The sequence below is a fragment of the Suillus fuscotomentosus genome (assembly GCF_016647785.1).
Source record: "Suillus fuscotomentosus strain FC203 chromosome Unknown F5891scaffold_8, whole genome shotgun sequence".
In the NCBI taxonomy this organism is placed as follows: Eukaryota; Fungi; Basidiomycota; class Agaricomycetes; order Boletales; family Suillaceae; genus Suillus; species Suillus fuscotomentosus.
In genome coordinates this window covers 1060230-1075778 of record NW_024539520.1, presented here as the reverse complement: position 1 = coordinate 1075778, position 15549 = coordinate 1060230, and the positions used below count along the sequence as shown (strand labels likewise).

The following is a 15549-nucleotide window of genomic DNA, read 5'->3' as shown; positions in this document are numbered from 1 at the left end:
GATAGATTCCATCTTTGGCAGAAGCACTGGTGTTGGCACCAAATGTGAACACATTTTGTAACACGAATATCACTGATTTCTGGCCATGCTGTGGCAATGAATCAGTACTTGATTAATCTGATCAGTCACCTGCACCTCTTGTGAAGTATAGCGCTATCCACTTTTGGTCCTTTCCAATTCATTAGTGACGCGATCACGTGCAGGTGGTGCGTCCTGGCTTTGATTCTTGTCTTCTTCTAGAATCTACATACTCATTGACGACACCCAGGATAATCACTACAAATATTTATCAATTAAAACATGGCCGATGTTACAGACGACTGGATTGTCGCTGACAGGCAGGACGAAGATGCTTTACGACCTCTTGACCAAAGTGGCCTCTTGAGCGAAACCCCGTTTTCTATAGGCCCGGAAAAGATACTACAGCGTTAGGAATTCTTCAAGCTTTATGTTCTCAACCGCATGCTAACTGGGCATGGATTTGCAGCGTCAAAAATTCAGACTGCTTCATTTATTACCAGCCAAGCACAGACTCCCCAGCAGAGGATGTGAACCTCTCGACACAAGTAATGTGTCTCTGTTTACACCACCTCCAGGGTACCAAGACTCTGAACCACCAAGTTCTTCTCAGTTACTTCCTCATGGCATGGGAATGCCTGTACCGAAGTCTAAACCGCGCCCACGTCCTGTGCCGTGAAAGTCTCGAACTATGAGTACCATATATGACGACTTCATCAAAGATGATTAACTTCGTTCCTCTGGCTTATTCATCGGCTCTGCATCTGCAATCCTAGCCAGTACCTTGGCTGCAGACAGTATCCGCCTTACAATCACACCATCTGCGGTTTCAGATCTCATCGAGGAGGTCAATCCTGTGTTCAGCATTGCCGACCGAGCCAAGATGCGCACTCGAAAGACTCAGGTCAAGAAGCCGAATTACGAGCCTGTCAACCATGATGTGATAGAGTTGACATCCGACTCCAACCTCGACGAACTATCACTCAAGCCTCCACGGAAGCGGCAGAAATCCCAAGACAAGCCCGTCGAGCCCAAGCTGAGACCCAGGCCTAAACCGAAACCTAAAGCTAGGACATCACCTTCACCGAAGGTCCCTGAACACAGCATTGTCGATACTAAGCCGAGCAACATTGTGGTTCTCCTTGCACCGCAAGAGCCAGCGCTTCCGTCTCGACTATATTTTGCAACATCATGCCTCCTGTCTTCTATTCCTGTTTTACCCGATTTGTCTTCTCCGCCCTCTTCTCCACCCAAGATAACTCGTAAATGGAAGAAGGTTTCTCCGCTTCAGTCAGAGGTTTCATGGCGAAGAGATGGATGTAGACGTCCCCGATGCTTTGTCGTCCTCTATTAAAACACCTCCTCTGTTCTCTGCACAATTGTTGCCCGTCATCCCAGAAATCGACAATTTGCACACACTTGAAGATGAAAACGGGACGCAGACATCATCGTTGCTGCGAACAAGGGCAAGACAAGGGACACAAAGTTGTCTTCTTGGGCGAATGGGAAGAAAAAAGGCCGGAAGCAGGCTGACGTCGAACTCGACGATCTTGCACACAAATCCCCCATTGATGAACCAGCTGCAGGTAATAATGGTCTCGAAGACGATGATTTCATTGAGGAAGAGGAAACGAAAGTTAGATCGAAGAAGAAGGCACTATTGAAACCCACCTCCGCTGCAAAATCAAAATCGTAACCTAAGGCAAAAGGCAGAAGGAAAGCGGTGTAGAGACTCGTGCATCTCATAGTGTGATATGGCGCTTTACACTAGGGAGTATACAGCACCAACTCGCAGCATCACTCTGTGTACCATCCACAGTGATTCCTATATGACGCGCAGCTTTCCCGCGCAACGCGCGCCATGCGCGCACCATTCCCGCGCTTCACGATGTATACGCGCGCGCGCGTTCCCGCGCTTGCGCGCCCTATAGCGCCAGCCATCCAGATGCATCCATCCATTGTCCACCAAGCTCCCTAGTGCGTATATTTCCATTTCCTTTATTAGCATAGTTCCACCTTTATTTTTATCATAGTTTCTCACTCATATATATTTTTACATACCTACTCGGTAGCGCTTCGGCTCCGCATGAGCGCGCTTAGGCGCGCTATATAAGCGCCAGCAGTACATACTATTATTTACCTTACTTTTCACCCAACATTACCTAGTACTTACTACTTAGAAAGTCGCAGTAGAAATCTATTCATTAGCACAACACATCTCACATCCTTTATCTTGCTTATATCTTCACATAAGTTTAGTCTCTCTTATTTCCGCTTACACGCGCGCGCGTTCCCGCGCCTTCGTACCTTGCGCGCACCTGCGCTTTCTCGCGCTTCGCTGAAGTGCGTACCTCTAGATCTCCGCTGCACCTGCTTCCCCTTTAGGGTCGAATGCACTTGCCATCTCAAGTATCGCAGACTAGGCAACGCACGACCTACAACTTTTTAGATACAGTCAGGAGCATTTCTTTGTTCCTCTCAGTATTGTTGTTTCTACAGCGGTTCTCTCGGAAAGTGAAAATGAGGACAACGGTGACGACCCTTGTTCGAGGTCACCTAACCCAAGTAGGCATTTGCCCGAGGACGAAGACTCAAGACGACAATCCCAAGGGATCCGAAATCATTGTAACCCCTGAGATAACCAAGGTACTACACTTCTGTACTCTTTGATATCCTCGCTTACATTCTACCTAAAAGATTCCCCCGAAAACTATAGCTCCCCCACCAAAGCAGACTCTGTCTGTCACTTTCCAGTCACGTGCCTTCAGCATTAAACCTAGGTCGACCCCAATATCAGAGCTCATCCGGTGTGTCAACTCATAACCAACTTCACTGTTCTCAAATGGTCCTTCCTATTCGCCATTGGATTGCACCGCTCCACCCCAACCGATGGACTCCTCCTCCACCATTACTGAGACCTCCTCCACCGAAGAAGAGCAACAAGAACATAGAGATGGAAGAGCGTATCGAGGAAGATCTGTCAGAGACTATTGAGGGGTGGTCGTGTATGATTGACGAGGAGAGAAGGGACTTGCGGAGAGCACGAATTGATGCCGAGTTGTGTTATGAATGATTGCGAGTCGTGCCAGTGTATCCTTATTCCTTATCATGTAGTTTACATTTTTATTACTATGTAATGTGCAACTTCATGGAGAGCTTGTATATTAACCAACGGTCGGAGACTCATCATGATACTGCCATACACTAGTGCTTGTGTGATCATTCAAGTTTACCGGAATTTGCAATTGACCAGCATATTTGGGGCATTTTCGCATTCAACCAACCTGGGCCCTGCCAGTCCGAGCGCTCTGCGGAAACACAATTGGAACGCGTGACCCATGTCATATGTTTGTACCAACAACATGACCAAACATATCAGCAGCGTAATTTGGTTGTCTAAACCATTATGCAAAGGACTGTAGACTATATCGAAATGAAGCCCCAAACAAGGTTCCTGTCTGTTACTGAAGAACTTCTGTCTTACATTCTGAGTTTCCTTCCTCACCGAGATATTCTTCGGTGTACATCTGTGGGTCGCCATTCATGTTATTGTTATTCTTGAATAGACTGCTATTCTGACGGTCCTCTCGTAGGTATGTAAAACCCTTCGCCAAACGTACTTGTCCTCCTCCAGACTTCAGTACATCGTTGAAATGAGTGGGCAAAAGTTGCTTGCTGTCCCCAACACAGACAATAGCATACCTATTTCCAAGCATCTGCAATTTTTGAGAGACAAAGCTCACGCATGGTTCAAGGTTGACCTTCACTCCTTCAAAACGGTCCCCGTAACAATGTCACAGTATTTTCGCGAAAAACCTAACATTGTTGCTGGTGGGCATTTCTGCTGGTGGAGCAGACAAGAAGATACGGCTATGATCTTTCCGGTACTTCCAAAGCCCTCGCAACAGTCAATCCAGCGGAACTGGCTCCCAGGAAAGTTGTGTTCGGTTCCACACTCACGCAACCTTGATGTGTTTATGGACCCAGCACAAAACCTGATCGCTGTCGCTTATGTTGTTGATCACAAGGCCGTCTATATTAACCTTGGAGCCCTGGATAGTGATGGTGTTCACCCTGAGGCTGCTGGAGAGAGACTGTTTCTGTCAGACGACTCAGAGAACCGCTCTGAAACTAAAAGTGCAAAGCTCAAAGGTTTTGGGAGGCATATCGCTTTGTCGCATCGCCTGGACGATGTAAATTTGACTTCGTTGGACAAGGCGTGGCAGCTGCAGATTTGGGACTGGAAATACTCAACAACATCCAGTGTGAGCTTTGGTTTAAAATAGTTGAAAAACTTGACAGTTTATTCTGAATTTAGAGCATCCTCAGCGGTGCAGTACCCAACCGGTCCTACACCGCAATTGATTTTTGTTTCCTCGGGAACAATCGATTGCTAGTTACAACCGATAACTTGAATCTCTATTCAATTGAGGACATGTCCCAGCCGCCGGAATTGCTGGCGTGTTTCCTGATGCCCAAGCTAATGGAGTTACGGTGCCTCTCTCCGATAGATGATATTGGGCATAGTTCAGAGTCGCATATGCAAGCCCAATCGACGATGTACACCTCAGACCCTACACATCAACTCATATGTCTTACCGCGTTTCCTACTGTTGGCAGTCTCCTTTCTAGTACTCAAGTCTTCATCATTTCTACGAGGATTTTCTTCGACCTCGACGGAATGGCAGCAGCAACGCCAATACCATGGCAACATTGGGGCCCTTCAAATACTCGTGTTTTCCACTACTGGCATAGTTTCCAAATTCACATTAACGGGAATCGAGTCTTGCAGGCATTCCCTGTCGATACACGAGCAGAAAAGTGGCAGCCCGTATTACATTTGATGGACTTTAGCCCGCTAGCTGTGACAAACAGGCGGGGTCTAGGACGAGTGGTGAAAAAGCCATCCACGACATACATCAGTGACTCTAACGATGAATTTGGAGAGTACTTGACCACATCCCTACCTTACGTCGAGGTCGTATTTTCGGACAGAAAGTTCGATTCTGATGATTCAGAGTTGCAGGACATATGGATCGACAGGGATAGGATTTATACGCTCAATGCAGATACGGAACGCGTATGGTTCGGTGGCAGTCCGCTTTTCCAAGCAGGGTCTACTGGCAAACTGGAGGTCATTGACGTCTAGCCTTACTTACAGAGCGGTGTGGTATCAGCTAGTCGATGATTAGCTAGGTATTTATGGAGATCATTGGTTGAGGATACCATCTTCATTCGACCAAGGCCTAAAAATCTGACTATGGGAGACTACATGTGTTGCTATAGAGTATAACTCTCGAGGCCAATCCCCACATATTTACGTCCAGACTACCACTTGTAATCAATGTTTCCCTATCGATACCAAATTTAACCATCTGGTCGTAGCACTCTTTCCTCGGTTCGACTTTTCACACAAGTGAATATATACAGTCGTTATGCAAATGCAGAATGCTCTGCACACAATGTTTCTTAGGATTTCAGTTTGATTCGGTCACCAGGCGTTCACCCGTTGCGACCTACTCACCGGTACTACCAACTCCAGTGTACTGATTGTCGAGATCTGGATCCCCTGTTTTCGCAACGTACTTATAATGATATTGGGCTGGACGTTCTTCCGATGGGGCCCGTAGATTGACACACTTAACGTAAATTCGTAGCGGGGGATTTCCCTGATGCGCAGAATGATCACAGTACTAATAATTATGCGTCGTTTGACGCAGTTTGATATTTACAGCTTTCGCTGCACCTTGCGGCAGCCTTGCTGGGACCACGTGTTCGAATGTTCACGAGCCAGGCCGAGGATTCGTGCGTTCATCCTCTCGTCGACATTAGCTTGGGCTAGCAACGTGTGGTACGTGGTCTGTTCTTGGAGTTGTACGTACCGGAACCCGTCCAAATTCTTCATCAACATTGATCAAACATCGGCGTTCGTATTCATCATGGGGTTGCGCAACGGTTCCCTTGTCTGCGATTACTGCTCGAGCACAGTTTTTTCATTCGAGCCATTTCAGATTGCATGGGCTGCAAAGGACTCGTCAGATCCTAAAGCAGGCTTCTCATATATCACTCAAACTTGGCAGGAGATCGACGACGGAGAAAATAAAGGATGTAATTGGTGTGATGTTCTTTGGGGAGAGATTCCTTTTTGGTATCAGCACCGCAAGAAAGAGGAATCGCCTATGCCAGAGGAAACTTTCAAAATAACTGTACGGTTCGAAAAACGAAATTCAGAAGATGAGATTGTCCTGAAAGTCACGATTGAAGACGACTGGACGCCCAGGTATCAAGTGCGGTGCGACCCAGGTACATAGTCTCTTGTTGTTTTCGTGCGATATGACAAACTTCTGTTTTTGCTAGATGAAAATGCGGCTGCCTTTGTCCCTGGCAGAAAGCTGGTGTGGCAGGTTGGATCTCCTCGAGCCTTCAAGCTGGCCTCAGACTGCCTCACACAATGCACTCTTCGTCATAATTGTCCAAAACCTCAGGAAACAAGCCTCCCAACCCGTGTAATAGACTGTTCGGATCCAGAACGGCCAAAACTTGTTCTCACCAAAGGCATGCAAGGCTTTTATGCAGCGCTTAGTTACGTCTGGGGTGAACCACAACCGCACAGCGTCTGTACCACAAAACTCTCTACATACCTAGAATCAATCGACATACTCCTCCTTCCGAAAACCATCAGAGATGCCATCTTTTGCACCCACAATCTCAACCTCCGTTATCTTTGGGCCGATACCTTGTGCATTTTGCAAGATTCGGACGAAGACAAGCAGCGCGAGATTCCACAGATGTGCGATATATACCGATGTGCATACGTAACAATCATCGCAGCCAGCTCGTGGAAAGTCAGCGAAGGATTTCTCCATAACCGCAAAAAACCAGTTGAAACGCTACTGCCATTCATGTGCCCGGATGGAAAGCTCGGTACCATCTCGGTTGATGAAGACGATCGTCCGATGCCATCCAAAGAACCAGTGAATCGCCGAGCTTGGTGTTTCCAAGAGCGCCTCCTCTCCCCTAGGACCTTAGTGTACGCTTCGCACACTCTCCAGTATCAGTGTCAGACAGCAATGAGCGAAATCGGAGACATCTGGAATTATCTTCCCTCGACGAAACAGGGTGAAATGCGTTTGCCAGATATGATGGCTTCGCACACATCGAGTAGGACGCTTTCGAGCAATGACGTAGAGGTGGTGCTGACAGCCTGGCGGAGTGTTCTACGGGACTACACACAACGCGCCGTTTCGGATCCCTCTGACAGGCTTGTGGCGATCTCAGGGATCGCTCAGCTTTTCCAGCGTTGGTGGGGGAATAGCAATCGTTACATCGCTGGACTATGGGAACGCGATTTGTCCACCGACCTCCTGTGGTATAGAGATAGCCCATCCTACGGAAGTCTCGTTACAGGGCAAATTCTTGCACCCTCGTGGTCTTGGGCTGCCACGATTGGATGCATCGCTGCCGGGTGGGACAAAAGAGCCGGAAACATCATATGGGAAGTGCAATCATGCAACGCGATCCCAGTCTCCGACAATCATCCTCTTGGTCAGGTAAAAGGCGGGAGATTAATTGTTAGAGCGATCATGAGAGATGTGACCTGGGATCCTGCAGAGCCCGAGCTATTCGAGCTGAAACGACCTTGTGTGTCGGTAACGAAGACAGGTGATGAGCCTGAAGACCGCGATGAAGCTTGTAGCATCCGAAGCTTCCCAGCTTCAGGAGCAGCTGATATCACTGTTGATACGGGGCTAGCGGTCAAGAACTCAGATCAAATCAAAATCACCATCCTTCCCGAGCCGAATGGCATGCCCACTTCTGCTTCTCCGGTGGAATATGCCAATACTCGAATGTGCATTGGCAAACTCAGGAAAAAGGCATTGAAGGCAGTAAATATAGGTCGTCCCTTCATAACAAACCTGTTCTTGAAATTGGTGCCGTGTCTTGTGCGCCGGAAAAACGCGCATACGACAGGAACCACACCCCGAGGACAACCTTCCACCTCCCATCAGATCACTAGCAATGACACTAATGAAAATGACATTCAGGTGGAAGCGATGACACCGCAGGACCATTCAACTAACACGGACATGGTTGTGGCGTCGACAGAAGTTGTCGAAATAGGATGCATACATTCCGGAGGAGAGCCTGATCACATGGGCTCAAACAACCATGCAAAAACGCGCCAATCCAATGAAGTTACCGTGCCTTCAAAGGAGCGGGAACGACACATTGGTTACGGGTATTTTGACTACGATACTGGAGAAATTGGAGCTGACAAGGGAAAAGCTGTCGTGGTTGGTTCAAATAAAGGGGATAACCCTAGCCACTTAACGGGCTTGATTGTCGTTCCTGCAGGAAGCACAGGAGAGTACCGCCGCGTGGGCCTATTCCATGTTCATGGGAAGTCTTACGAAGACGAAGATGAAGAAGCCCCTCATTGTGATATACAATCATGGTTGAATACACCTAATACTGAAGTCATTACGATAATTTGAACTAAACATGTTCGTCACTTAGCATTATATCAATACTTGGCGTAGTGGCCAGTATCTATGCGTTATTAATTGATCGTTTACCTAGTCACTGAAAATGGGGGAAGAACTGAGCAATATTCATGTGTAAGGAGTAAAAAAAGGTTGTGAATTGTGTCATCAATTTTAAGTTCTGCGTCAACCGGGACTGGGATATTGATGGTCGAACCCGGTGCTAGGCCATGGGAAGTACACAGACCTATCATTGGGTTGTTTTGCTCAGGAAATCTTGATCGCACGCGGAATTGTGCTACTTGTGTCCACTGGTGAAATATGCAACGAAGGAAGACCGAGAAACGAAGGACAGGCCCCTGCTGGGAAATGGACAAGATCACATTGACGGCGACGCTCTAATTGCGCTACAGCACATAACCCTATACGGTAGCCAGTTGGAGAACTTCCAGAGAACGGTGTTGAACAAAAAGAGCAACGAGCGTTGAAGCCTTGAGGCCTAGCTTATCGTGGGTCCCAACGTGTCTTGAAAGTTCACGAAGCACGAAATCAATCGAGGGATCCGTAAAAGCCCACGTGTGAAAATAATTGCATAACAAACCTGGCAAAATTTTCATGTTGTGTGGAGGGAAAAAAGGTACGAATCAAGATATTTGTACGATTCGTGATCATGCGTCAGCCGGGAGTCGAACCCGGTGCTAGGCCATGGGAAGACCCAATGTTACCGATACACCACTAACGCTTGTCGATCGTGGTGATACAGTACATATAACCTTTGGGCGAGTGATTTTGACTTTGAACCATCTCGTCGTTCAGCTCCTGGGCCTACTAGAAAGTGGATGTTATGTGTTATATTCCGGTAAGATTAGATGATATCCAAAAAGGTGTGTTTGTATCAGATAAGGAGCGGTATGGGTGGAGAAAGGTCATGAATAAATTCGACAGCGCCAGATTTGTTGCTCAGCCCAACATGTCCTTTCTCAGATACAGTGTCGGAGCCCGTCATTGATTGCGTATCTACAGATGAATCGTCGGTGTCGTCATCTTCAGTAGAGTCGCTCGGCTCATCAACATCAGTGTCTCGCAGAGGGCTGCTGATGCTCTCTCCAGCCTTTGGTTTCATGATCGGAATAACATACTCCTCATCTTCCTCCGCAATGCTGTCAGTTCGAGTCATGTGACTCGCAACATGTCTGATCTGACGTTCCGTATCTTGCTCAAAGCTGGAGTCGTCGCTGGGAGGTACGCAGACACCTAATCTCCGAGCCTGTTTCCGCTCGCGGATTCTGGCAAGACTTCGGCGTCGCTCCTCCATCCATTGTTCCTCATCCACCTCAAGGACAAGAGAGGCCCGGCCGGCGGGATCAGATGAGACGACAGATTTCGGCTTCTCACTACGGAGATAAACATGCACCCCTGCAGCTGTGAGCACCCGAACGATAGGCGCATGTGAGCTGCGACTTCGCATTCGGTGCGCATACGATGCTGTCATTCTACAACATGGATAAGTTCGCATCAGCAGAACATCTGGAACGTAGACTAACCCTGGCCCGAGGACGAACTCGCCACCAAGCTGAGTAGGGTCTCCGGCTTTCTCCCAAACAGGCATGCCGACACGCAGAGCATTTGCGATCACCATGGCAATGCCTCCCGCGCGACTATGTCGGACGTAACTACTGCGCCGTTGCTCTGCTTTTGACTCGACCGCCTTCACAGTCATCCCAAGAATGCCATAGATACGAGAAGATGGATCGGTATACACTGCATAGGGCGTCCGGAAGATTTCTTGGGGAAAATGAGCATGGGTTGAACGAAACGAAGGGTGGCATGCTTACGTCGGTAAGACTTGATCATGTTGTACGAGCCATTGCTGATGATGACAAGGTTGATCCCTGACTGCTTGAGTACTTGTGGATCTACAGTATTGGCGATAGAAAACATGTAGTCTTGGCACAGCGGACACCTAGCATGATACGATAAGCTCAAACACGTTCAAGATCGACCTGGAATCTCACCAAAAGTGCCTGATAAATATAACGACTGTCTTCTGTTCCCGGAAGAGATCGCCAAATGGAACCCTAATGCCGTTTTCGGCCACGACAACACAAGACGCTGCATCTAGCAGCTGCCTCTTTGTCGGAAGGGCGTTCTCGTCGAAGACATGTGCGAAGTTAGAAGGAGCGGTGGAAGGACGCGACGACGGTTTCTTGCGTGACGACTGCTCATTCGAATTGAGAAGGCGCTGCTGAGGTTGCATCGTCTGAGGCCTAGGTTTCTTCGGAGTGAGAGGTGCTAGCTCAGAAGTGACAGACGCGAGACCGGAAGGAGAATACAAGGAAGAGCTACTAGGTTCAGACATGTAACCAGGCTCAGCACTTGTAGGAGAGTCATAAATAGACGTTCCCGTTGAAGGATAGGATACATCAAGTGATTGCATGTTCGCGGCAACGACTGCCGGAAATAGCATCGACATCGATGATTTACGGCGTGGGCGGAACGTGTTCTCTTCTGGTACGTGTTTCTCTTTGGACGGGCGCTCGGAACTTGCTCCGAGAGCAACGGCCATCGAGGGGAACGAGCGATGATGTTGATGGTGTTTCACGTTCGCGGTCTCACTTGAGAATTCAGCGAGACTGAGACCGCTACGGCTTTTCCTGGGAAGGAAACGCGCAAGCTTCTTGACACGAGAACGCGAAGTGTGCGTCGGCTCCGGTGAAAACGTTGATGCTCTACTACTAGGTTCAGACAGGAGGGATAGCACTGGGGCCGAGTCATGGCGGGCTATTGGGATAACGAGGGGAAGCAAGCTCTCGCTGCCATGGCCGATATGCTGCATCCGAAAAGGCTGAGAAGAATGCGCAGGGGAGGGAAATCTAGAGCTAGCCAACACATATGCCTGCAGATTTGTATGGCCATAGGGCGACGTCCCGGGTGACACGGGACACGTGTTAGTCCGCGCTTCTTTTCGCGAGACGGCTGATCGCGAGCGCCTGCGCTGGGGAGTCGGCAAAGTACGAATGCTTGGCGAATCACATCGTGAAAATTGCGGCGGCCATCGTCCTGACTCGGTAGTGTCATGGAGGTTTTGCGAAATATCAAAGCTGCTTCTAGTGCTGTATGTCGTAAGCGACCCCGGTTTTTGGTCAGGAGAAGCGACACCGGGACTGGCCGGCGGCGTGGCTTGGTATGGATCAGGAGGGAATGGACTGCCGCCGGTATATGGAAGAATTGGGAGATGTGACGTTGAGTCACCAGCGAAGGTGAGGAGGCCGAGGGTGCTGGCAGTTCTGGTGCGGAGCACTGAGAGGGGTGCGAATGGGTCATCGGGGTCAGGACAAGGATAACGTGCATCTAGCACAATACTTGGCGCTGGCTTGCGCCGGACCATGGAACGTGGCTGGGGAACGGAACTAGATACATTAGTTGCTACAGGCATAATAGAACAAAGGGAACGATATAGTGTTAAATGATGATCGTCGGCTCGAATGAGAGAGTGGCCGGGATGACACGACTGGCGAGCTCCAGCTGGAGGGGAAAGCAAAGAATGTCAACTCTGTGCGAAGGGCATTTATGTGGCGATCAGCGTGTTTTCGATGAGGGCTTTAAGATCGGTAGAATTATAGGACAATGATCGGAAAACGGGTGTAAACACGTGTGCAGCGCATGTTGAGAGGACTCTGAAGAAGGCCGTCGTCTGCAGCGCGGTATCCTCACTTCCGTCGCTTGACAATAGTACCTCCTTATCACCCTTGCCTGAATGCTCCGAGTCTTTGCTCTGTCAACAGGTAGACAATTGTCCATCTAAGTACGGGATTAGTGCTCTTCAAATACGATCGATTCCCAAGATAGATACTTCCAAACCAACGTTCCATGCGATACCTGTCAGGCATCAGTTACATACACAGCGAAGAAGCGAGTTTAACCCGCAACAAAGTCGTGGATCAAAACTTTCACCTAGAAGAACGATGATGATAATGGTGACATGATTCACAACCGCAATGAGCTGCAACGACCCTGATCTTCCCACAGTCGTGTAAGAATGTAGACATGTTGATGACATCTGGCATACGCAGAACATCATGTTATTAGAAAGGTCTGAGATCTATTAATTTATCCCTTGGTCAGGCATGGGTGTCCCTAGATGTGCTGTACTTATCTACTGATGATATCACAACACAGGCTCCTTGTCTTTCGATACTCAGCACGAGCTAGGAAGGTCAGCAGGTGGTCCAGGCTCTGCCATCAGCTGTGTATATCAGATCAGCACGGGATTACCGCTCAAGTAAAGAATGACAGAATACCTTGATGGTCAACACAGTGGTGTACATCATTGCGGCCATACCAAATACGCCAAGAACAATGTCCCCGATCTTCTCTGTGCGCGTTTTGGCAACCGCCTTGTAGTGCAGCATCGCTGGGTATACGAAACACAAAGGAACACTGTAACCATCGTTCATCCATCGTCACTCTCAAGTGAGTATCTTTGTCGCACTTACCAAGCAAAGCTACCGATCAGCGAGACAAATTTGTCCAGGTCCGCGGCACCAACCCAGCTAATGACAGTGGATATGGCGACTAGCCCAAAGCGAAACGAGTTCTTGAGCCATTTCACACGAGGATCTTGCTTTCCACTTCGCACGAAGAGCCCATTCTCGAGAATTCGCACGGCAGGGAAGAACTGGAGGGGTATAGAAAGGAGGATGGCGAGCGAGTACAGGAATTGGACCTTGAGATCGAGAGAATGGACGTGAGATTCCATCGACGAAATTACTGCGATAGGCTTACAGATTGTGTGAGCTTGCTTGTTTGGTCGAGGTTGACTAAGACCACAGTGTTCACATCCGAACCGAAAGTCAGGTACGACAATGCACCACCACCACCGAATAGGACTGAAAGTGCACGGTGAGGCTCGACAGATAACAAAACATTGAAAAAGTGCCCACAAAGCAATGCGATCATGACGCCTGTCAGTACCTTGGGGAACTTGCGTGGCTCACGCATGGCGTCGGTAATGGGAATAACCTAACCCAAACCATCAACGTCTCTCCGTTCCAGGATGGAACAGGATAACTCACCAAACCAATGCCCTCAAAGGAAAATACGGCAGTTCTATGTCCATTCTTCAGACGCCAATCAAGCGCTCTAAGAGCGAAACTCACCCGACAAATAAGGGGAAGTCCTTGGGGTTGAACATCTGCACTTCGGCGATACCCCGTTTTCCAATGAATGTCATCTCACTGCTAAATATGTAAACCAGCCCGGCAAGGATGAACGCATCCGCAATGAGGGCAGATGCGCTAAGCTTCGCGAGATTACGGATAAGAGCCAGAGGGACGAAGATTATGAGTTGTACAAGGATGAAGTATTGTACAGGCCAATCCGTCTTGCAACTGGTGACTCCGAGCACGAACGCCTGCACGAAGTCGAATTCAGTGACGACAATTAAGAAGATGTAGCATCCTCACCTTTAGATTCTCGGCTACAAAGATCGTGTATGCAGAGACAAACCCAATCTGGGAAACTACAATGGAAGATAATATCAAATAACGCATCCAAGGACCATATAGAGCACCGCCGATATCTTCATCGCAGAGTGAGATACAATCGACTCAAACAAAATTGAACTGACCTCCGAAAGATCCGGAGACGACAAACTTGGTCCTGACGAGGAGTAGGAATGAATATAAGGAAACGAGTGCCACCACAGAAATCATGATAAGGGAAAACAAGAGACCACCATTGGCGAAGCTGGAGGACCATTCTCAGCACATGAAAGGAAAATACTGGTATGAAAACACATACGCTTTCCCAAGAAATAAGATCCCGGTACCAACAAAGGCTTTCAGAAGCTAAAAACAAGCTAAATAAACTATCCCCCTGATAGAGAATAGACGAGACTTGCCATCAGAACGGCTGATGTGACTGATGCATCTCCATGAGGACCCACAGAAGCAGCTCTCCGTCTAGAGCGCGACATTGAGCGAGGCTTGAGCAAAGGTTGGGTTTCATCGACTGCTATGTGGACCTCGAGCTCAGAAGGAGCAGCACGAATGGTAGCTTCTTCGTCATCAGCCCTGTCTTCCTCTTCTTCCTCGAGATCTTCTCCAGCCTGTTTGCTAATGAGGATTGACGCGCTACGTGAGGATAAAAACTTACGAATTGACCATATATGTACAGAAAATCGATGAAGTTGTTGGTCGGACGTGGCTCCTCTCCACCATTCTCATTCGCGCGCATCAAGACATAGTTTCGTCTGAAACCTCCAGGCTCGTGTATGTGCTCAAAGGCAGGATTTGATGGTGTCACAGAGCCTGAGAAAGAAGTGGCACGAGGGCGCACAGCCTGACGGCGCTGATCCGTGTGCCATTTGTAGATATCATGGCTTGGGCGTAGTTGTTAGCTTTCAGAAGAAACGCCAAGCCTTGACGACACTAAAGGTTAGAGCGGACTCACGTAATATCTGCACCCGGAGCTTCGTAAGGTATAGGAAATGCCTCCGATTCCTCTCTGAAAGTTGCTGGAGGCGGAGTAGAGGAACCTGTAGATGGAACTTCATCGTTGGGGACGCGACCGTCTAATTCTGAACCAGATATTGAGTTCACGTCTCCCCGGTTCTGTCTCTCCTCTCGCATCAAAAGATGACGCCTAATGACCCTGGCCTTGTGATCGTCTTGGGGAGTGCCGAAGTCAAGAGCAGCAGGATCAATACCACTTGCAGGTGTAATGGTGCTTGACGGCCGTGGGCTAATTCCAGTAGGAGGTAAACGATAGGCCTTGCCTAGAAATTCGCTTTGTGGAAGCAGGCTCTGACCTAGAGAGCCACTAGTGAGGCTTTCTGGTGTATAGCGCGCAGGAATATTAGGCACTGGAGGTGTTCCAGTATACTGCGCGCGCCAAGCGCGGAGATCGGGTGTGCCAATTGGTGTTGGTGTTCCCGAATGAAAGGCATTGTCCGGCCGTGGACTGCCAATATTGACTGGCTTTGATGACATGAATTTAGAGAGAGTTAGTGAACGTGGTGGTGGTGGTGGTGGTGGTACCGGTCCAA

The 15549-nt window shown here is 48.7% G+C and overlaps 5 protein-coding genes and 1 non-coding gene across 6 annotated transcripts; 3 read left to right on the top strand and 3 right to left on the bottom strand.

Annotated features, from left to right (window-relative positions):
* Positions 1–300: 300 nt before the first annotated feature.
* Positions 301–3209, top strand: F5891DRAFT_1010991 (uncharacterized protein; the record flags this gene model as incomplete). The annotated part of the gene is made up of 15 exons (XM_041360646.1): positions 301–427; positions 522–566; positions 597–693; positions 799–815; positions 852–874; positions 902–946; positions 968–1153; positions 1175–1308; positions 1330–1337; positions 1461–1710; positions 1732–1743; positions 2501–2583; positions 2615–2664; positions 2716–2825; positions 2935–3209. 15 exons carry the CDS (start codon positions 301–303, stop codon positions 3089–3091), a joined length of 1344 nt encoding a protein of 447 aa, XP_041230694.1. The 3' UTR covers positions 3092–3209.
* A 200-nt stretch (positions 3210–3409) lies between these two features.
* On the top strand, positions 3410–5396 carry F5891DRAFT_1275438 (uncharacterized protein). Its single transcript, XM_041370206.1, has 3 exons — positions 3410–3547; positions 3612–4283; positions 4337–5396. The coding sequence occupies exons 1-3, from the start codon at positions 3425–3427 to the stop codon at positions 5165–5167; spliced, it is 1626 nt and encodes a 541-aa protein (XP_041230693.1). The 5' UTR covers positions 3410–3424; the 3' UTR covers positions 5168–5396.
* A 561-nt stretch (positions 5397–5957) lies between these two features.
* F5891DRAFT_944460 (heterokaryon incompatibility protein-domain-containing protein) lies at positions 5958–7643 on the top strand (the record flags this gene model as incomplete). Its single annotated transcript, XM_041374553.1, has 2 exons — positions 5958–6321; positions 6376–7643. Coding segments are annotated over 2 exons (1632 nt in total), but the record flags the coding sequence as incomplete, so codon positions are not given.
* Positions 7644–9172: 1529 nt separating this feature from the next.
* F5891DRAFT_t36 lies at positions 9173–9243 on the bottom strand. The gene has a single exon. It is a non-coding gene; the product is annotated as a tRNA-Gly (tRNA).
* Positions 9244–9912: 669 nt separating this feature from the next.
* Positions 9913–10758, bottom strand: F5891DRAFT_944276 (uncharacterized protein; the record flags this gene model as incomplete). Its single annotated transcript, XM_041374533.1, has 4 exons — positions 9913–9994; positions 10046–10286; positions 10337–10464; positions 10517–10758. Coding segments are annotated over 4 exons (693 nt in total), but the record flags the coding sequence as incomplete, so codon positions are not given.
* A 1941-nt stretch (positions 10759–12699) lies between these two features.
* F5891DRAFT_944388 (amino acid transporter) lies at positions 12700–15493 on the bottom strand (the record flags this gene model as incomplete). Its single annotated transcript, XM_041374545.1, has 13 exons — positions 12700–12747; positions 12803–12941; positions 12998–13227; positions 13287–13390; positions 13445–13523; positions 13577–13610; positions 13661–13914; positions 13967–14082; positions 14131–14249; positions 14304–14350; positions 14395–14610; positions 14658–14883; positions 14955–15493. 13 exons carry the CDS (start codon positions 15491–15493, stop codon positions 12700–12702), a joined length of 2151 nt encoding a protein of 716 aa, XP_041230690.1.
* Positions 15494–15549: the final 56 nt, after the last annotated feature.